The following is a 22,803-nucleotide window of genomic DNA, read 5'->3' as shown; positions in this document are numbered from 1 at the left end:
GGTTTTACCTATGGACATGGGCTGAATATGACACCAATGCCTATGATAACTAATGAAATGTACATCACGCTGTATGAATATGTACGTTTGCTGTTTGAAAAATGATATAAATAAAAAAATTAAAAAAATTGTTTGTCTTTTTTATCTATTTTTTCTGCATTAGCAATTGAGCCACTGTCCTATGAGCTGTGAACAATCCTAGGAGTGCAACTTCCTTAAGAGGCTGAGAGGTCCTGGTATCCATTTTGTAGCGTTCATATGAACAAGGCTGCAGGTTCCATCCCACTCATGCAGGATTACATTAAGAGATACTGGCTGGTCTCTGAGATCAGAACAAAGTAAGGCAATTCTCACTGTGGTTGAAAAAACTTGAAATCAGAGATGATTTTGACCTCTCAATAGGGCAGATTCAGCCTAGTGAGTTATTGGTGAGGGTTTACCATGACTGGTGAGGTATGGTAGCAGATGTCCTACAGGAAAAAACAATATTTTAATCGATTCTGGTGGGCCTGAAAAACAATATTGCTACTACCACTGATCGACATTGTGGGCTGATAAAGCAACTGGTATATACAGACATGCAACTGCATACAATGACCAAACCTTGGGTAGAAACTGCCCTTCACTAGACCTATGAATGTTTGATTTAAGTTGGAACAACGCAAATATCCTCACCCAAATAGCCAAGACGCACATCATAAAATGGAACCCTATTTCCCTGAATATTACCTAGTTGCCTGCATAACAGAGTAGATTTTTAACATACCTCTTTTAAATTGAAAACCAGACTGGCATTATGAACAGAGATTGCAGCTTGCATGTTTATCACACAAGGTGACAGTGAATACCTTGCAAATACATCTATTGCAATTAGTTAATGCCAAGGGGAATGTGTATATGCAATTGCATTGATATGGAATTTGTGTTGGCTAAGAAGAGGACTGCTATGTAACAGAAACTTACGTGAGTACTGCTTTTTTGTGTTGGTCTTCTAATATCCTGAACAGGTTTAGGAGACATTAGCCGTTATAATCACTCTGAAACTTTCTCCAACTTATTTACAGCAGCTCGAGACAGAGAGGCTGACTCAGACACTTGCATTCCCTTCATAGGAACACCATCTGTGAATAGGATGCCACATTCAGCTGGTGTTACTAATGGGCTATTAGAGCCTGACTCTTGATAACACATAAATATAGCTCCAGTAGCTTTGTGCAGTCAGCAAATACAAAGTGTGATATTTCTTGGTTGTTGTATTCCGACAATGAACATAAGATGTGTAAATAAGGAATGAACAAAAAATGTGGTTATAAATAGGAAACACTAAGATTTTTAAATACTAACCGATGTTGGCTGTTGTTGCGTTGAACTAAACTAATCACCTCAGCTGTATTTCCAACTTCGCCATCCGTGAAAACAAAAATCTGAAGAAGAAATGGAGAACTTATCAAGCGAGGACAAGGCACAAATAGGGGTTACTGGCATGAGTCAATTAAATGTATTGTTAAAAGTTAATTAATACCATAACAATTCCCTCTAATATTCATAACATATAAATCAGATAATGCATGCATAACCATATTGTTGCAAGATAAAACATCTATGGATCTCCTCATAATTAATCATTATTTCCATAAATGATAATGTCCACTAAAAAGGTCAGTACTTCAAATACAAAATCTTAACAGTTAAGCAAGTCATTCTGTAAATAGGATTTATTTTAAGTTGCTTAATCTAGACATGAGCACCTGGAGTGAACTCATTGTGGTCCATTCCTAGCGTACATACTTTTGCTCACAACGTGTTCTCTTTCCTGCCCACTTAAATGCTTCCAAGACCAACCCTTCTTCCAGTACACTAAGCTGTCCACTGTGCAGTCTACCCTGTGTACTACTGCTGCCTTCCAGTATTTTATTTCCATCCTGAACTAACTTGAGTATGTGGGTATGCACATTTCTAATGTTCAGCTACATCGGCTCCCTCAAAAATGCTATAGGAATACATATGTATTCCTATAGCATTTTTGCTGGAAGCAGGAAGGCAGCAGTAGTACACAGGGTAGACTGCACAGTGGACAGCTTAGTGTACTGGAAGAAGGGTTGGTCTTGGAAGCATTTAAGTGGGCAGGAAAGAGAACACGTTGTGAGCAAAAGTATGTACGCTAGGAATGGACCACAATGAGTTCACTCCAGGTGCTCATGTCTAGATTAAGCAACTTAAAATAAATCCTATTTACAGAATGACTTGCTTAACTGTTAAGATTTTGTATTTGAAGTACTGACCTTTTTAGTGGACATTATCATTTATGGAAATAATGATTAATTATGAGGAGATCCATAGATGTTTTATCTTGCAACACCATGCCCACTCTGCATATCCTGCTTCTTTTTCCCAGTCAACTGTCTAACCCCATGATCATATGGCTGCCTCTCTCTAGAACCACCGGCTCCTCCACTCAACTTACCAGTGTCCACTTCTGAAACACCACCTCCTCGCCACCAAGAGCTCTATCCACCCAGCTGTGGCTTCTCCCCCCAAGATGTTCTAAGCTTATTTTTTTTTACCCTACTCCCATCCAATCATCTTATGCTATGATGAACTCTCTTACCTTCCTGTGCCATCTCCATAACCTCATGTACAATCTCTCCTCATTTCCATTAGACCTCTTACTATCTAACCTTGCTGAGTCCTCTCTCAAAGGTCTTCCAAACAGTGTCTTCCTCAGTTTTTGACCCAATTGACCTTAATGTCTCACAATAGCTCTTACCCAAGTATCTTCCCAATATGCATGGGTTGTCTTGAACACTCTGTGATCTTGGTCTGTGCACACAACACTGTATGCTCGCCCTCATTCACCATAGCGGGGGCTCTTCCACTGCATCCCTCTCTGTCTCTATGTTTTCAAAGTATCGCCTGTAATTACTAGCCTACATAGTTACTATTGTCTGTGTTCTCTCTGTGCGTTCTGAATGTTCACACACACTTTTGTATGCACCTTATTTACACTTTTACATACTCCTTAAAAAATGACATGCCTCTTTTGTACATTTTTCATTACCCTTACAAATATATCTTCTTTACACCCTCTGATCCAATGCATACATTTTTCCTGCATTTGCTTTATGCAATCTTGCTTGTTGTAGAGGCTCAAAAGCATCAAATATTACATTTTGTAGGAAGGAGCCCTTCTTAAACTTAATTTCCTTTGTTCTTCCTTTCTTTATGCTATGCTCATTCTAATCAACAGTTGTTTGTCTTCTCCTTGCCTTTTTCTCGGAACCTATGAACCTTTTCAACCAATCCACTCACCCTCTCCTACCTATCGCTTAATTCACCTATGCATGCCTTTCCTATTCCTTTATACGGCATGTCAAGTTATTGTTGACTAGGCTGTCTTTCCTCATTTTTTTCATGCATTTATCTCCCAGCAACAGTGTTTACTCTATTCTTACTCCTTCGCCCCCCCTCTTTTGACCAGTTCTCAATTTCTGCAAAATCATCTTAACTCTGTCCTTCTTTCAATCTTCTGTGATTTCCCACTCTCCACTATATTCACTGTTATAGACTCTCCCCAGGCTCTGCATCCCCTTGCTCCCACTTCACTCTTGAGATCCCTTATTTTTTCCTGAAGTCTCTCTTGCCCAAGTGTAGCTCAGCACCACTCAACTACACACTCACTACACCCCGTCTTAGCTCTGCCTGCTTGCATACTTTAGTTCACTTCAGTGCGTTTACCTGACGAGGGTGTCCAGGTTTTCCAGCTTGGTTGTAAATATGCTTCAGAGGCTCTAGAATCTCAGTGCCCCCAAAATCAGCTGCCATAGATTTCACTTTCTCCATTGCAGAGTCCATGGATTCCTGTGTGTACTCCACACTCTCACTGTAAAGAAATTAACAAAGAAAAGAGACCACATACAGTACAAAGGAGTGAGGAAGGCATAACTGGTTTAACCGCCAATATCCATTTTGTAACTTCTAGGATCTAAGCAAGACACATTATCCTTTCACCTTCTAGCCTCTTGGCTCTGGTGTCTCTCAATCACTAATACAGTGTTTCCCCAGCAGGGTACGGTAGAACACTGTCACAAGTTCCAAAAGAAATTGTGAAATATAAAAACAAATATTAAACTGCTGAATAAAAAATAACAATAAATACTAAATAAATAAAATCAAATGGCAGAACAATATGAATTGCATGGAGTGGAAAACATCTCTCAGAATATCATAGGAATTGTTGTGTATCAATTGCTAATACTGGAGTCACTACCAACTGTTTTCTGTTTTTTAAATCCGTTCGTATTTATGATGATTATATTTAGTTGAATTAGTCGTGTGTTTGTTTCATATCGTTAAGGAAAACCCTCACAGTGGTGCCAGAAATGTCACCACGTGAAAAAGAGTAGTACGTCGAACCTTTTCCTGAAAGCAGTGTCCGTACCTGCAGGTCGCATTCCAAGAATCCTTTTTCATAAGCAAGTGTAGGTGCCTCACTGAGAATAATCTTTGTGTTGACTTCTGGATGAGAAATTACATTCTATGGTTGATTGAACCGTATCACAAATGGGTAAACTCCACTATCCTGCAGGTAACTAGTCCACTGCCTCCCACAAACTGTGGCATCCTCAACAACCAAGTATTTTTTAAGCCTAGAAACTCACTTGCACCTTGATGTCTCAGCAGCTCCCTATGTATTACTACCAGGCTTTCAGCCAAATGTTGATAGCCTGTATACCCCAGTATTACAGTCCTGTAGTACTATTTCTAAGTGTACTCACCCTCCCTTCTTCCAATATTATAGTCACAAGTATACATGAACAATTTGTCATCTACCAGTACTAAGGCTGTCTGCTTAATACAAAAGTATTTTACTTAACCCGCAAATGGTATGGTTCACCATCTCTCATGCTCTTGTTTTTGTCCTTCCAGCTACCACCACTCTACTTCAGCTGACTAACATTCAGATCTAAAGAATGGTTACACATTCCAATGAACAGGCACCTGTATTTGTTAAATACATATGCATCCGTCCCTACACCTGCAGTGTAAAATCACTGCTGTGCTTCCTTCACACTAGTAATGAGTTCTGTTCCGATTATTAAGCGACACAGCCTGTTTTATGGAAGAGTATTAGATCATGCATGCCTCACTCACACAGGGATAGATCCCCCACTTTATAACTCTGGAATCCCTTCATACCCCAGGGCTCAGTCATATTGGGTATTCGCTTCATCTTACATTTACACCTTGTGTACTCAACCAGGAGTAGTCCAACACTGTCCAGTTACAGGATCTTGTGCATTGCATAAACACTGCACCAAATAAAGGCAAGTATGATCATAGAAATCTGGCAGTATCTCACAAAATACATTGCCACACGTTTCCCCCACATTAGCACAATTGCGGAGTCACAGAATTCCAGAGGCATTCATGTACATTTCATCAATATACACCAACTGTCTCCAACATATAGCAGGCATTCGCTTACTAGCATTTCAGCTTTGATTACTCCTCCTCCTCACAAATTTGCATACCTCACTATTTCCTTCAAGGTTGGCCCAATCTGGCCATTCTTGTACATCAGATCACTCACTCACTCACCACTGGGTCTACTGTTTAATTGTTTTTATTCACTAAGAAGAAAGTGAAAATATAGTAATGTCATAAAATCTGTGCAAATCCAACTCTCACCATCCCAGTAAAAAACAAAATTGTCTTAATATGTACACACCTTTCACTAAAAAGAACCTTTAATCTATAAGAATACAAACAACTCCACATTCGGTATTCACACAACATAATTCACAGAATAGGGCTCAATAGGTCTCTTTGACTTAAAGAAGAACAGTAGCAGAAAAAAAGGAAAAATGCAATCACTAACAAACCATTATTTCTGTAAAACTGCTCCTGCTCTGGAGAAGGACTGCCAGACCACTAGTTCAATAATTCCAGGTCACTTGAACCCAGAGCAAACCGAAGCTAGTTAAGCTAATAGAGACAACATTTCAACCACCAAGTGTCAACGGCGAGTTATCCACAAAACATACCAGATATAATCTGCTTGCAAGAACCTGTAGCACTTACCCTAGAAATCCACTATCAGCCTCACTGAGAAATTCACAATTGCAGCAAGGCCCTTCTCCACCTAGAGATTTTTTTGCCTCTAACTACGCCAGTTTACCAACTGAAATTCTTGCGGCTCAAATAAGGGAAAAGCAGGAGCTAGTGGAACACCACCATTTTCCTCTTGACTGCAGCCTGCAAGAGTCTCATCCCTGTAGTCTGCTAACATCAGGATGATCACTACTGTGACGGCTCTCTGCGTCATCTTCTGTGGAGGCCACCATTATCTTCAAAGGCCTTGCTGCTTCCTCCTTCAAATCGTCAACTTGTCTCTCACGAATGTGTTCATCTCCGCTATCTGAGATTCTATTTGGATCAGTGAGGGAACTCGAAGTGCGCAGATTGGCAATGCGCTCAGTGTTAGCGCCAGGCATTGTGATGCCCTCAAAAGCAGTTGTCTTGAACAAACGTAGCTCTGACATTGCCTCACACACTTTCTTTGACAGCCATTACACATACAAAAGACTGCCCAGCATTTTTCTCCACTCCACCTCCCCACCCACGATTCTGCTCAACAGGTTTTCAAGCTTCCATTTCACAGCCTTCGCTGTGCCAGATGTAGATGCTGCCTTCTTTGCTAAATATGTGCACAGCGCATTGACAGACGGCATAAGTGCTTTTCCCCACAAGTAACATTTACTTTGTGTTTCTCCATGCAGCTGGAAAAGGTGTTCCGACTTACCGCATAGCACAGGCATGTATCAGGGGTGTAAGGCCACAACAATCAAAGGGCCTCTGTCGCTGGCCATCCTGCCACTTGGACACACACCTCACCAGACCACCATCTGAAGTAGGAGCCTCTGGGGGCATGCATGAGAGGAGGATTCAGCTGCAGTCAACAACTCACATAGGATGGCGCCGCCTCATGGTTTGAGGTAGGGTATGGTTTTCTGTACTCCTTACTCAGCAATACTCATATGCCTTCATCTCACCTTATTTTAGACAAATCCTTCAACCAACACATGGAGTCAACAATATTTCCTTATAATAATCCCAGTCCCTCTTGGAAAAAGCTAGCAATTAGTTATTTTATATTAGTGTGTGCCGTCACAAGAACGCTTGCATTGAAGGGAATTATCACACTCTTGTCGCTAATAGTATTTATTGTCCTTTTCTAACAAAAGAGGAAGACAAAAGTTTCCATGAATGGTTTTCCCTCTAAAACGCTACTACTTTTACCTATATGCATGCAATAATTCAGCAGATTCACTACATTCCCAAACAGGATACTCACGGGAAGAAAGATTCAAAATGTGAGCCGAAGCCGAAAATATTGAAGAAACAGCCAAGAGGCAAACTTTTGAGCAGAAGCAGCAGTGTTTCCTAAGAGAGAAGCAGGAAAACAAAGTTACATGATTTAAGAACCGTTGTTGGGCTCAGAAAGACCATGCTGGTATTAGGGTTTCAGGACCAGGAAGAAAACAGCAGGATCAAAGTGATGTCACTGGAGTCAGGAAGATAAGACCAGATAGACAGAGATCAGAGTGACATTGTTAAATAAATAATCTCTTAGCATAGGTGAAGAGCACTCCGAACCGTCTATAAACACAGAGAATGTAACAAATGAGGTGTGCACTATTCCAGCATGTGCATTCGGTTTTTTTCCCAAGGCACCTGTGTTCTTGTTGGAGGATGCGAATGAAATGCACAAAGGCTCTAATTATATAGGGCCATTTAATTCGGAGTGAGATGGTAATAGCAGTTCCAGCACTATAGTAGTTATGAGACCAAAGATCTGTTTACTTTCACATGGAGATTTTGACTGCTGAACAAAGAATTACAAGGGGCAAATTGGGCCACAAATTCCAGATTCATCAAATATTTTTTTTTTCATTGTCTTTTTATTAGGTACAAACAATACCACAGTGCAACACTTGCAAATACGCTTCCATTGGAACAGTTATTAGAGTACATTAAAGTAACCTAAACTTCCAATTATCAATAGCACTGGGTTTCAATCGGTTATCTACGAGGTGTGCTCTAGTGTCCAATTTTAAAACTGTGCTCCCCGCTACAGAGTCCGGGGGAAGATCAAGGGAAACAGAGGAAGGGCTACAGAGGTGCTGGGAGGGGTGATAAAAGAGGTAGCCACTGGCTTCGGAAAAGAGCATGTTTGTAGGCTGCGCATTCTCGCATTACCTGATCACAGGTAGTTCCCGCCCTCAGTATACCAACCCACTAGGCTGACAGAGGGAGCCCATTCTGAACCTGGGGGTAGGAGTGAAGATCGCTCTGCCTCTGCACCGGTTCCCAAATGTCCCTAGGGAGAGCCTGTACGGTCATCATCTCCCAATATTCAGACAGCTGGCCATGGCAGAACGCCACGTCCTTGAGCCAGTCTGAGGTGCGTGGGATCTGTAACGGCCACAGCACATTTCTATTTGTCAATTGGCCAGTTGACGCGTCTCCTGGATCGCTCCACCGCCTCGCAGGATTTCGCCCTGTGCCACAGCCTACGCGGCACGATCTCTGACCACCAGACCTCACATTGCCCCAGGCGCTTGCTGACCTCCCCCAAATCAGATTTCATCATGTGCAGCAATAAAGTCCATCCACAGGTAGTGAGGTCATTACCCCCAGATGTATCACCAAACAGTTGGTGGGGGGGGGAGGGGGTTCCCAGCGTAGCTAGCGAGTGCTCACGTCTGTTCATATTCCTGGGTGACCCAACCACTCAAACTCTGTCTGTGAGAATCCACGCATCCGGTTCCTGATCGATGCCCAACGGGCTAACCTGGAGATGGCCGAGTGCCCAATGACCCACACTCTGGACCCTGATAAAACAAAGGATACGTTTAAACTTGGTGTTTTTATTAATACCTCCATTATGCCATTGTACAAACACTGCAAAACACTGCAAACACCGTAAACCGTAATATCACACGACACTGCAAGCTACTTCAACAACCTATACGCCTTCAAGGGCGGATATAACGTTTGTAACATTGGGACTCCCAGCGTCCCACTTTCTTCACATCTGCCGGTTCCATGCCTGATTTGAATGCAGAGGTAGCGGCCCAGACCTACCCTCAGCCTATAAAGCCACAGCCTGCCCCCACCACCTTCTGTTATTTTTTGTCTCCCTAGTGTGAGATTTACCTTTGGTCTTTCCTCTCTGTGGCGGTGCCGGAGAGTCTTTGGTTCAGGCGGCGCAGGATCCTCTGGAGTCTCCTTGTTTACAAAGGGCGGGGCACTTGCTGGTCGGCTGGGGCTGTTGTTCTGGGACCTAGTCGCAGTGCGGCCGGCTCACCTGGTGCAAGAGGGTCCTGGAGAACAGGTAGGAGGGGTTGAATCATGTTTTTAATGTATTTTTGGGCCGGATTACCTTATTTCTGGTTCGGAGTCTTTTTTCCTGCCGTGTCCTCATTGGTTTAGGGCGGGATTTCTCTGGGACTATATATGGGTTTTCTTGGTTGGGAAATGTTATTATGCTGCTGCCATGGGTTGCAAAAAGTCATTTAAGAGGTGCAACGTGGTGTCCTCTTCCTCCTCTGATGAGTCTCTGGCTCCCCTGAGAGGCCTAGGGTGCAGGGCCTAAATGGGGGTGACGTTCCTCTCATGTCCAGGGAGGAAGTTCAGGGCATGATTGAGGTGGCCGTCTCCAAAGCCCTGCAGGCTCGTCCTTTGCCGGTTGTTCCTTCCCAGCCTCGGACGGTTGATTCAGTTGCTGAGTTGTCACCTTCAGATGGGGAGGGGCCTTCAACCTCCTTTGACAGAAAGAATGTCTCCAGGGATGAGATGTCGGACATTTTGGCTCATGTGTGGGACAATTTAGGGTTTCCTCCTTTTCAGCCAGGTGAAGACGGTTTGGTCACTTTTTCTGCAGTATGTGAAACCCTCCCGGCTGGGCATGCCTTTTCAGGGCCCGGTTCGGGAGATGGTGATGCAGGAATGGTGTGAGGTGGTCAAGGTTCAGGTCCCTCATTTCCTCCAGAAACTGTATTTGTTGGAGGGGGATGACCCCTTGCCCCACCATGTGCGGATGGACTTGATTCTGGCTACTCTGATCGGTAAAACTGCAAGACCGCTGCTACGGATAAGAAGCTGGACTCTGGCCTTGAAAAGGCTTTTGCTACTAAGAACTTGGCTCTGAAGACAAGCTTTTCTTTTGCTTATTCTGCCCAGTCCTTGGTGCAGGATTTTGATAAATTGACCATGGCTGTGCAGGATGGTTCAGAGTGTTCTGAGCTCCTTGCCGCCATGGAACAGTAAGCAAAGCTATGGCCAACATTTCTTCGGATATTAGGGCTTCGGCTACGTCCACTGGGGTCTTGGTGGAAGCCAGGTGTTCCTTGTGGCTGCAACAATGGAAGTTAGATCCTGGGGAGAAGGCGGCTTTGCTGAAATTGCCCTTTGAGGGACAGGCGCTTTTTGGGGATCAGTTGCCGGCCATGATTACTAAGGCTTTCAAGGAGCGGAAGCATGCCTTGCCTTACAAAGAAGGGTGCTTTGTCTTCTGGTAAACCTTGGAATAGGTCCTCCAGGTCTTCCCCAAAGCACGAGTCCATTCAGTCTTTCCGTAAGAGGCGCTTCCAGACGCGTTTATCTCCCAGTCACGCTGCCTCTACTCCTAAAGGTTCTGCCAAGAAGGGCCCCTGACAATAACAGTCGGGAGGGTTCCCTACTGGGCGGAGGCCAGTTCAGACATTTCCTTCTAGTTTGGCATCTGGAATTTTCGGATCGCTGGGTCCTGTACACTGTGGAACATGGTTACGAGACCGATTTTTTGCAGGTTCCTCCGAATATGGGTGTGTGGCTGACTCCGACTGCCGATCTGCAAAGGTTGACACTATTGGAAGGAGTCAAGGATTTGCTTGCCAAGAAGGCCATTTGCAGTATGCTGGTTTCAGAAGTCTGCACAGGGGCCTACTCAATTTTGTTTTTGCTGCAGAAGATAACGGACGGTTTTCGGCCCATGCTGCATCTGCAGTGGGTCAACTCCTGGGTTCGCGCTGTTCACTTTTGCATGTTGACCATTCAAGAAATCATTCCGCTGGTGCGACCGGGAGATTTTTTTACCTTCTTGGATCTCGAAGACGCTTATGTTCACGTCCTGGTCACCACCTCTTCTAAGCGTTTCCTCAGATTTGTGATAGGAGATGCCCATTTTCAGTTTTGTGTTCTCCACTTCGCCTCAAGTCCTCTCCTGGCACCCCTCATGGCTCTACTTCATGCAGAAAGGGTGTTCATTCATCCCTATTTGGACAGTCTTTTGCTTCATGCAGCAGAGGAATCTCTGTTTCTCGCTCAAGTCGAGAGGGTCTTGGAGTTTCTTCAGGGTCACAGGTTTTTGGTGAACTGGGAAAAATCTTCTTTGGCCCCCTCTCGGGACATGTTCTTCTTCAGGGCTCGTTTTCAGACTCTGGAGGGCCTTGTGACTTTGTCCGACCATTGGCTGGTCTCCTTACAGACGCAGGTTCTGGACTTGATGTCCCAGGATGCCCTACGGGCGGTGGAGTGGTTGAGGGTTCAGAGACATTTGGCTTCTGTGGTGTTTCTGGTGCTCTGGACCAGGCCAACTGGATTCTGGTGGGGTGGTCTTCAGGGCCCAGAATCTGTTGTCTCCTCTGCTGATGGACCAGATCCAGGAGCTTCTCTCCTGGTGGCTTTGCCGGCAACATAAATTGTAAACAAAATTCCTAGGCAGTTCAATCGATAAACATTACATCACCATTTTTTCATCAGAAACAGAGCAACTGAAAATAAAGAACTCGGTGTAAAGAGAACAAGTTTGTTAAACATACAAAGTTTCATTTTATTCATAAATTTGTTAAAAGGGGGAGAAGATGCATGTTCATAATAGTTTTTATATTAAATCTGTTATACAATGAGTATTATACATTCATGTTTGATAATTGTGGTTTAAAAAACAGTATAATGACAACAATCAAAAATACATAATTATAATACTAGAAACATAAAAACAAGGATTAGTGCAAAAGTGGCTATGAGATGTCAATTCTCGACGCGCGTTTCAGCACCATGGGTGCCTCAATCAGGAGTGCCACAAGAAATGCATCATTGCAAAGGTGGAAACTGTAGTTTATACGTTTGGAGGTACGAGGGAGGTTAAAAAACAGGATACCAGGTACTGCTCAAAAAGAAGAAAAGTTCGCAGTTCGAAGAATGGCCAATGGGAACCACATACAAGGACTCATGGCAGTGGTCAGAAGTGTGGGTTATCTGATGTTGGGAACTCCCCTGCAAGCAGGACGGAATCACCTATGGTCAATGGAGGATGCTGCAAGAATTAAAGGTGTGTTGTCACAATCCTTGGTGGTCGATATCAGGCAAAGAGACAAACAAAGAACTCTATGAAGATCCACGGGTCCTTCTATTAGTCTCTGTCAGTGTTTCTAGAGATTTATCCATGTTTCCTCAAAAGAGCATAATTCATATTCAGAGAGGATAGGTGGAGAGAGTCTGTTAGGGCAGCCTGGAATCTGATCGGACGATGTTAATAAATCCACATCCGGAGAATTGTAGTCCTTCGGTTCGGTGCGATCTCTGGGGTTCCCTGGTGGCATCATCTTCTGACCAGGGTCTTGATGTCATCTGCTGGTTGTGACTTCGGATGCCAGCCTATCCGGTTGGGGTGCTGGGCTGGCGTCAGAACAGGTTCAGGGCTGCTGGTCTCAAGGGACTCTCAGATGTCATCAAACTGGAGGGAGTTGCAGGCAATTTGGCTCGCTGTGCTCCATTTTTAGGAATCTCTCCAGGGTCAGATGGTGGCGGTTCAGACAGACAGTCTGGAGGCGAAGTCCTATGCCAACAGAGGGAGGGGATCAGGTCCACGTCCTTGAACTTGGTGGCTTGCGACATTTTTCTATGGGCTCAATTCTAGGTTCTGGGACTGTCTGCTCTTTACATTCGGGGGTGGAGAATGTTTGTGCAGGGACATTCCATCGTCCAAGGATTTCTCCCTACTTTCCAGCTTGTTCAGCCAGTTGGTGGTTCGTTGAGGCCTCCCGAAACTGGACCTTTTTGTGGTCTTGGGAATTGCCAAAGAGGAACTGTTTTGTTCTCTGGGTCGCTGTGCCAGAGTGTTGCGCTTCGACGGCTTGACTTGTCCTAGGCCTTTGGGTCTCCTTTATGCTTTCCCTCATTTCTGCTTGTCCTGGCCTTTCTGGCAAGTGTGATGAAGGAACGGGCACAGATTTGGTGTTGATTGCACCCCAGTGGCCTTGTGCAAATTGGCTACCTCTCATCGGCCTGTTGACTTGTGACCTGGAGTGGGTCCTTCCTGTGGTCGGTCTCCATCAGTTTTTCCAGCTCTACCCGGGCACCTCAAGGAAGTTACACTTGACTGCCTGGCGTTTGAATGGCGGGGCTTAGTGGGGTTGGGGGTCCCTGACCATTAGGCTATGACGTTGCAGGCTTCTCGTAGGTCCTCTACACTTCTCTCTCATGCTAGACATTAAAGGACTTTTTCGGCCCGGTGTACTGGTAAGGAGGTTGATCCTACTGTGGCTGACCTCTTTTTCGTTCTGCAGTTCCTGCAGGATGGTTCCCATTTGGGTTTTTCTGTGGCTTCACTACGGGTGCAGTGGGTGGCCATTCAGACTTTTAGTGGCTCCTGGCAGAATTTGAAGGATAACGGGTGCCTGATGCTGAGGAAATATAAATTTTATGGTCAAGTTGTGTTCCCTAGCGTGTACCCCACCGTCTCCATGTACCAGCTTAAAGTGCATGTAACTTCCCTCCTGAGCCAGCTATGAAGACGCAAATACATTTGCGTCCAACGTTAACATGTCCTCTTTCAGACCCACCCTGAATGGGTTGAATAGTCCGTTCCTAAGTATGCTATGCCAATGTCTTTCTGTAGTGTACTTTACACGTTTTTCAGCTCTGGCAAAGTAGGCCCTGAATTCTGCCATCGAGCCTTTTCCTTCTGCCTTCTGACTCTGAAAGCCTCAGCCCAGGCTGTCTCTGTAACCGTGACCTCTGACTTACTTCCAGCGCGGCCCACCGCGCTCAGCTCAGCCTGCTGCCTGCCAAGACTGACTTCAACCTTCGAATTATCTGTTCCGCTCCTCGAAAATACATTCCTGCCTACTAGTTTAAGTAAACATCCTTCCAGCTGCAGGGCGAAGGGCCCGGCCTCACTGTCTCCTTACAAGTAATTCATAGCCCCTGTTACCATGGAAGGCCCATGCCCCTCGCATTCTCATGTAGACACTCAGGCGCTTATACACGCACTCACAGTCAGTATAGAATAGCTTCTGCCCCAGAGACCTTTTCCGTTTAGATAATATGGTTCCCAAACATCAGATATCAGATATGATAGAAGTACGAGTTGATCTGACATGCCAGACTTCTGTCTCTTTCCGCCAGTGTAAATGTCAAGTCCCCTGCACCCTCCAGTTTCCACGTCAATCACACGTCATGCAGCTGCGCGCGCATCCAAGCCTCAGATTTCTGCTGACATTGCAACATTTCTGCTTTGTGCCACCCACTCGTGACACTTACATGTGACGTTTCTAGCCCACACCTCTAGTTCACGCCTTCTGATTACGTATCACTACCACGTGAATGCTGTTATCTTGTCTTCTCTCAGCTGTTACGCCTACTATATTGGCTTCTATGATGTGATTTAAGTATATAAGCTATGTATTGTCAATAAAATATTGCTCTATCCCTTCCTGAACCCTCGTGGTTGCAGGAACATGATATCCAGTTCTAGAACGATTCCTTTTTAAGGAATAAAACCCCTAAGAACTCTAACACCACGGACTCTGTTTCTTTCTTTCCGATTGAGTTATTATTGATTAAGTACTTACCTGCATAGAAATTAAGACGGTAAATCAAATATTTACGACATTTTGGCGCCCGAATAGGGACCCCTCCCCCACCCCACGCGCCGGTTGGTGCGTTGCAAACTCTGTCCCCTGCCATCAGTTAGACGGAAACTACGCGTACCGGCAGGATTTCCTGTATCTCCCTCTGGCCCACGGAGGTGACGAAGACTGCAATCAGCACCCAGACGAGGCGGTGAGGAGTGCGGAGGATCCCGACCAGAGCCTAGCCGAAAGAAGCAAGGTCCGAGGTGTCAAGAGGCCCACCAGTTTCCGAAGTATCCACGTGTCGAGTTGAGTCGAGTCCGGTCCAGTCCAGTCGAGTTTTCCGAGGCCTTCTGTTTCCGTGCTTCCCGGTGAGTACCATTGCTGGGACGTATCAAGACGGGTTTGGGTACACAAATTCGGTCTGCACTGTTTTAGACAGTGTATCTGTACTGTTTAGCAGTACATCAGTTATTCAAGTTTTTGCATTGTCTCTGACAGTGTATCTGTGCTGTTTAGCAGTACATCCGGTATAGGGGGGTAGTCATATATGTCTCAAATGTCCTTCATGTGATTAATGTTGTGGTATGAGTGTGACTGTTTTAATGTGCATTATTGTATTCTTGTATAACTAGCTGTATTCAGAATTTAGTAGCAAGGATTGAGCGTTCAGTATTAAGTAAACAAGATGCCGTTTTTCAACAAGTTAAAGCAGATAGGAACTAGGAAAGGGATACTAGAGGAAGAAATTCCTATCCCCCCTAGGGACACTCCTGGAAATTTTATGTACCACAAGCATGGCTTAGATGCCATATTGTATCTAGATTTATGGGCCGATTATACTAAGCATCTAGACGAGAGACACAGATGGCCTGTTACCGGAACATGGGATGCAGAGTGCATCATGAAGGTAGAGGAAGCACTATGGAAAAAGAAAGCCAGACAATCTCAGAAGGACGCCATAGAATTTTGGCGTAAGGAATCACATAAGCGTGCGGAAAAAGCGCTCCGTAGAGAGGACAGACTTAAAGAATCAGGTAAAGCCCAGGAAAACGAATTAGTTAATGAAGGGATCCGAGTAAAATCAGAACAAATAGACAGCGCACGAAACAATCTTGTAAATGGTATGTATCTTGTGGCCGAGGGTTCGCCTGAGGCCACGTCAGAAATACCGAAAAATCTGCCGCCACCATTAGTTCCAACTAAAGTAAATCACAGGACTACTAAAGACATATTTCTGAATTCCTATCTAGAGGATGTAGCACCCGCTTACACTAATCTGCCTGTCCGCGTCCCGCCTACTGACGGTGACGGGGGTGGCAACCCGCCTCCAGATCATATCCCGCCATTACCGCAATCAGGTTTCCCCGTTCGACAGCCCATCCATCGCTCCTCCACCTCCACCACTTCCCGCACCTAAAATTGATATACCGAAACCGCTTCTACCTGATCCTACTAAAAGACAAGTTCAAGTACAGATACAGACTCCACAGAGAGATAATGTCCAAGCTTCCGCCTCAGGAGGTGCGATAGGGGGTCTTCGGACCCCGCCGTTAACACACAGATTACACCTTAGGGATATGCAGAGTCCTTTCACGTTCAAATCACCCCGTCTTGACATACTCAAAGAACCGCTTGCAGTTTGCAGATATGATCCAGTACCCGGCAAAGACGATAGAATGATGATGGCATCACTACGCTTACGACATGCTGCAGATTACCTACTGTTATTCTCAGGAATGAAAGAGCACCTAGATAGAATATATCACTTTGTTCAGACTGGGAAAGACCCTGAAAGTATTAAGGATGCCATGGCATATCAGAAAGTTGACACTCAAGCATATATATTACGTTTTTTCATAAATTGCCTAAGAGAACGAGACAGGCCGGAGACAGAACAGGAGGAATTAGATGGACTAAACAAGTGGGGTCAAAATATATCCGAAGGAAAGCATGATAAAGGGGGTTGCATAGCCAGTATGTACAAGAGAATAAGAAAAGCAGTGATAGAAATACACGAAAAAGAGAAAGAAAAAGCCTCCTCCGAGGAGGAGGAAGAACCTGAAGAACAAGAAAAGACTACAGACACGATAGCGTATGTAGGTAAGGGGTCTTACCTTAGGAAAGGCATTCGTCCAGAAAGCAAGAGAGTTTTTCTCTCTGGCATAACAAAACCGAATTCTCCGGAACACCAGTTCCAAGAGACTGATAAAAGGCTTCAAGACCGAATAGGATACCACGTACTCAATTCTATGGATGAACAAGAACTAGCTCGGTCAGCAGTATTATGGGCTGACAATCCGAACATATACAATGATGACACAGTAGCGCAGACATTTCTGAACCTTTCCCCAGACGAGCAGAAATTAGCAGGTGTATACATGATTCACCTTCTCACGTTATACAGAAACCAACATTCTGATCCAGGTCCCTTACACGATACGTTAGAAGCACTACTCATGGATAGATGGAGAGGTCTAAGTACCAAGTTAATACAAATAATTCTAGAACAACGACATAGATATAATACTTTCGTAAGTTCCGAATATGTTCCCGCTCCGCCCCCAGAAAGAAGAATGTATCATATGGAGCGTCTGCATGGCATTGAAAGTCAGAACCCCTTACGAGAAGTGCATCCAGTTATGGGTGCCGATCACAACTTAAAACGTGTGTATGTACACACGCCTCTGACCAAGTTAGAACTGTTAGAAATGAAGAAATTAGTACTGTGTCATGACAAAGACCCTGCAGGTTTTCACAGAGAACTTAAAGACATGTTACTGATGGGGGATTACACGTATGAAGATATCATGAAAATGTTAAAGGTATTGTTGCCTACCGGCATCTACGAGAAACTCAAGGAAAAAGAATGGGAGGTGGGAGACAAAAAGATTGTATGGGCAGAAATAGAAGACGAGGAGAACAAACGTACCCCAGGGGTAGGCCTTGGGGAGAAAACTAAAACATTACCAGGTTTGATCGTACAGGTTCTGCCAAGATTACTGACAACTAGAAAGGAAGATTGGGATGCAATTTCGGCCTGTAAACAGAAACCAGATGAAGATACTAGTGACTTCTATTCAAGATTCGAGAAATGTTTTATTATTAATAGTGGTCTTAAACCAAGTAGCGAGTCGTACCCGCATCTTTTTGTATCAAAATTAGTGGAAAATTCCCTGTTAGCAGTTAAAAACCGTGTATACAAGGTCGAGAGTACATGGCAAGCAAACACGCCATCACAGATGTTGCAGATGTTACAATACCATCAGAACAGAATTAGAGAAGAACAGGATCATGAACAGAAACGCATGAAAGACACGAAAATGAAAATGTTAGTGGCCCAATCGGTTCCAGCCGACGGCCAAAGAAAGGGTACGACCCAGACAAGTCACGCCACAGCTCCCGTTAAAGGGACATGCAACTATTGCAAGCAGCCAGGTCACTACGTACATGAATGTCCAGTTTTGAAACATAACATAGCAACAGGTAAAACTAAAGAGAGACCGCATCCACCGAGACAAGACCAGGCCCAGCAACAGACTTCACAGAACGTACAGCCCATGCAGAATACGCAGCCTATGCATGCTTCATCTCATACAGCACAGACGGTAGCGGTACCACAGCCACAGCCCATTGCCGCGACTCAGCAAGTTTCACAACAGATGTACCAGTATGCCCAATCTGCTTACCCCGATTATCCACGATACACATGAAACAGCCTAGAGAGGGAATTTGGCTTGCCTCTTATTGAAATTCCTGTAGATCAAGAGGGTCCTTACGTACACAGTCAAGTATTGGGAAAAGACAGAAAGTTTTTAATTGACACAGGGGCAAGCCGCACAACAATCAGCCATAATGAAGTCCCAGGGGCACCCCTCTCAGGCTCACAGAATGTTTCCCTTGGTTTTTCAGGACAGCCTATTGTAAACGAGGTATCAGAACCCGTTCCCCTGGCTGTGGGTCCGTTATCACGTGTTACAGACCTGTTACTTACGAAATCATGTCCAGAAAATCTGTTAGGTATCAAAACATTGAAGGCTCTAGGAGCAGTGATATGTTGTTCCCCGGAGGGAGTTAGACTCTTTCTGCGAGATTTCAAAGGTCATTATGTATTACGAGAGTTTGATGTCAGATTGAAAAATGTACCAGATCACTTGTGGGCACAAGGCCCAACTGATGTAGGTTGTATGCATATCACGCCATACCGTGTTACACTCAAGCCAGGAGTTGTTTTACCCCGAATCAGACAATACAAGTTACCACCGGATGCTGTAGTGGCTTTACTGGAAATCGTTGAAGAGCTCATTGCCCAAGGAGTGGTCGTAGAGACCGACTCCAATATCTGTAATTCACCCATCATTCCGATTCTTAAACGTACTGATCTCAATGCACCGCCAGTATATCGGCTGGTGATTGATTTAAGAGAACTGAATAAATGCATTGTTCCACAGTACCCTGTGGTTCCCGACATCTCTTCCCTATTGACTGCTATTGATTCTGAAGCAACGTTCTTTACTGTAATTGACCTCAAGAACGCCTTCTTCAGTGTACCTATTGATCCAGAGAGCCAATATCTCTTCGGATTCAGTTTAAATGGACGAAGTTTCAAATTTTCACGCGCACCTCAAGGATTCACAGAAAGCCCCAGCATCTATAGTCAAGCACTGAAAAGACAACTAGACTGTATTCAAATGCCAGTTAACACCGCCTTACTGCAATACGTCGATGATCTGCTGATCACCGCACGAAGTGAGCCCGAATGTGAACAAGCATCACTGACAGTTTTACATTTTCTGGCCGACAAGGGACACAAGGTGTCTCCTTCGAAGCTACAATTCTGTGTTCAGCAAGTTGTGTACTTGGGTCACTTGCTGTCCAAAGTGGGGAGACAGCTCACTCCTGATCGCATCCAGTTAATTGTAAATATGCCGCAACCCCAGACACAAAAGGAAGTGCGGGCCTTTATAGGCCTCACCTCGTACTGTAGACAATGGATCCCTCAGTATGCATTTCTAGCCAAACCACTCATTCAGTTAACAACACAGGAGGCAGCGACTTCGACTGCCCTCCCTTGGACTCAAGAACACACACAAGCCTTTGAAGAATTAAAGAAAGCTTTATGCCAAGCACCAGTTTTAGCGACACCATGTTACAGCAAACCTTTTACACTTTTTGTTACAGAACGTGATGGTACAGCGTTGTCTGTCCTCACCCAAGACCAAGCAGGTTCACATAAGCCTTGCGCTTATTTTTCAAGTACATTGGATTCAGTAGCCCACGCACTCCCTGCGTGCTTGAAGTCAGTAGCAGCAACAGCACTAGCAATCAGACAGAGCGATTCAATTGTTTTAGGACATCAATTAACAGTACAAGTTCCACATTCTGTAGAGGTTCTTTTAAACAGAACCCAGACTCAACACTTGACCATAGCACGACTGACAGGTTATGAATTAACACTATTCCAGCCACACATAGAAATCAGACGTTGCAGTATTCTGAACCCCGCAACATTGTTACCTTCCATTATGACAGATCCAGCCCCGCATGATTGTCTAGAAATCATTAATACAGTAACAAAGCCTCGACGAGACTTAACCGATGTTCCATTAACAAACCCAGACCTGACACTTTACGTGGATGGTTCATGTATGAGAACAAGTACAGGAGAATTAGTGGCCGCGTATGCAGTGACCACTGAAACTGAAGTTAAAGAAACACATCGTATTGACACATTGTCCGCTCAAGCGGCAGAGCTCATCGCTCTGACCCGAGCATGTATACTAGCCAAGAACAGAAATGTTAACATATACACTGATTCTCGTTATGCGTTCGGAGTTGTACACGACTTCGGAATGTTGTGGCAAGAACGAGGTTTTTTGACGTCTCATGGTGCCAAGATTCAACACGGTCCCCTCATTCAAGCACTGTTAGAAGCAATACATCTGCCTTCAGGCATACCCGTCATGAAGTGCAAAGCACATACTAAAGTTACAGATTCTGTTTCCCAGGGTAACGACCTGGCAGACCAGACAGCAAAACATACAGCACTGACTCACACTCAGACAACTGACGTGACAAAGACAATAGTACCGACACATTGTATGACAGTCAGGGATCCCGCCCTAGATGTAATCGATATTCAGACACATGCTACTGCAGATGAAATAAAGAAATGGACTGAACTAGGAGGGATCCAGACAGATCAAGGTTGGATGACGAAGGGAAAATCTACATGGTTTCTCCCCGACTCTATGGTTCAAGTCATAATTAATACAGCACATAGTCCTGCACATCTAGGAGAGAAAGCGATGTTAGACAGTTTACAGAATCTCTGGTATAACAAACACTTACGAGCAGCAGCAAAACAGAAAGTGCGTACTTGCATGATCTGTTGTCAGTTCAATCCAGGTAAAAGCGTCCCTGTAGAGCAAGGTGGATTTCATCCTCCCGACCACCCTTTTGAAGTCCTCCAGATGGATTATATCCAGATGGACCGTTGTCGAGGATTCAAATATGTCCTCGTAATTGTTTGCGCACTTTCCCGTTGGACCGAAGCATATCCAGTCCCAGATTACACTGCTCCGACCACTGCCAGGCAGCTGGTTCGAGAATTTTTCCCACGGTACGGCTTGCCTCGTGTCGTGTATTCAGATAACGGACAGCCATTCTCATCCGAATTAATAAAACAAGTTTCCTTGCTGCTAGGATATCAGTGGAAATTCCATTGTGTCCGACATCCCGAAGCCGCAGGCCTTGTAGAGAGGCATAACCAGACACTAAAGACACGCCTTGCTAAAGTTTGTAAAGAGAAAGGGGTCGACTGGATAGTCGCCCTGCCAGTTGCACTGTTCTACATGAGAATGGTTGCCCATTCGAGATCAGGACTATCCCCGTATGAAGTGGTCTTTGGCAGACCACCGAATATGTGGGGGACGCCCATTCCTAAGAAAATTACCGATGTCGATTGTAATATGCTGACAGATTACCTTGCCTCCTTGATGTCTGCACTCCAATCATGTCGTTCACAGGTTGCCGCAGCCTTCCCTGACAACACTGATGTAAAGCCGCACGATGTCCGTCCAGGAGATCTGGTCTTGATTAGGAACTTCGACAGGAAAAGTCCGCTGGAGCCCCGCTGGAAAGAGCCGAAGACCGTCCTTCTTACTACGAGGACAGCAGTAAAGGTGGAAGGCAGAAAGCGGTGGATACATACGAGTCATATTAAACAATGCAATGAACTGAAACCAGACCCAGACTCTTCCACCCCCTCCAAAGACTGTATTGAGCCAAGTGACTTTAAAGTTCCCGAACGAGAGAAAACTCCCCAAGAGGAGTATAAACTGAAACTTCGATCTAGCAAGTCAGACAGTTTAATTGTTTAAGTCCTCCCCTAGGTGAATCGGTTAAATAGTTTCTGACATGTATCCCCTAGATCGAGATAGAGAGAGAGAGAGACAACTCAAGAAACGTACATATTGCAAATCACTCCGCAGTCACTGTATAGTGACATTATTGATTATGTTTTTCCTAAGTCTTCTGATTATTGTTGCCAGTATACTGCTTCCTATCTACTACCCTATTTTCAAGCGTGAACAATCTGCTTACAATGTCACTGCTGAGCATTCTTTTAGTGAATTACCTCCACACGAACTTTCTTACAGACTTGCGCTGCGCAACAACACATTCATTAGTATGTTACATCACTCCCATCAGACTAACAATGCTACAAACTGCTGGATATGTGGCCGACTCCCTCCTTACCAGAAATACAAGGGAGCTCTGCCCCTCTTTCCGTACCCGTTCACTCATAATGGCTCCTGTGGTGCATGGTTTAGAATAATTAATTCCTTAGATCCTGAAATTGCTGTTTTCAAAGGGAGCTGGGTTTGGGGAAACTTGAACT

General features: G+C 44.6%; 1 protein-coding gene across 2 annotated transcripts in view; it reads right to left on the bottom strand.

The window, feature by feature from the left end:
• The window catches only part of LOC147697852 (von Willebrand factor A domain-containing protein 5A-like), a 522,842-nt gene that overhangs the window by 250,159 nt on the left and 249,880 nt on the right, over nucleotides 1-22,803 (bottom strand). For both annotated transcript variants that reach the window (XM_086934525.1, XM_086934526.1), the window contains exons 8-10: nucleotides 7,355-7,443; nucleotides 3,736-3,880; nucleotides 1,345-1,424 (exon numbers count right to left, since the gene is read on the bottom strand). In XM_086934525.1, the coding sequence (XP_086790651.1) occupies nucleotides 1,345-1,424; nucleotides 3,736-3,880; nucleotides 7,355-7,443 (314 nt within the window). The remainder of the gene's footprint in view (nucleotides 1-1,344; nucleotides 1,425-3,735; nucleotides 3,881-7,354; nucleotides 7,444-22,803) is intronic.

This window comes from Lissotriton vulgaris, chromosome 8, assembly GCF_964263255.1.
Source record: "Lissotriton vulgaris chromosome 8, aLisVul1.2, whole genome shotgun sequence".
NCBI lineage: Eukaryota > Metazoa > Chordata > Amphibia > Caudata > Salamandridae > Lissotriton > Lissotriton vulgaris.
This window is presented reverse-complemented; position numbering and strand designations above follow the sequence as displayed.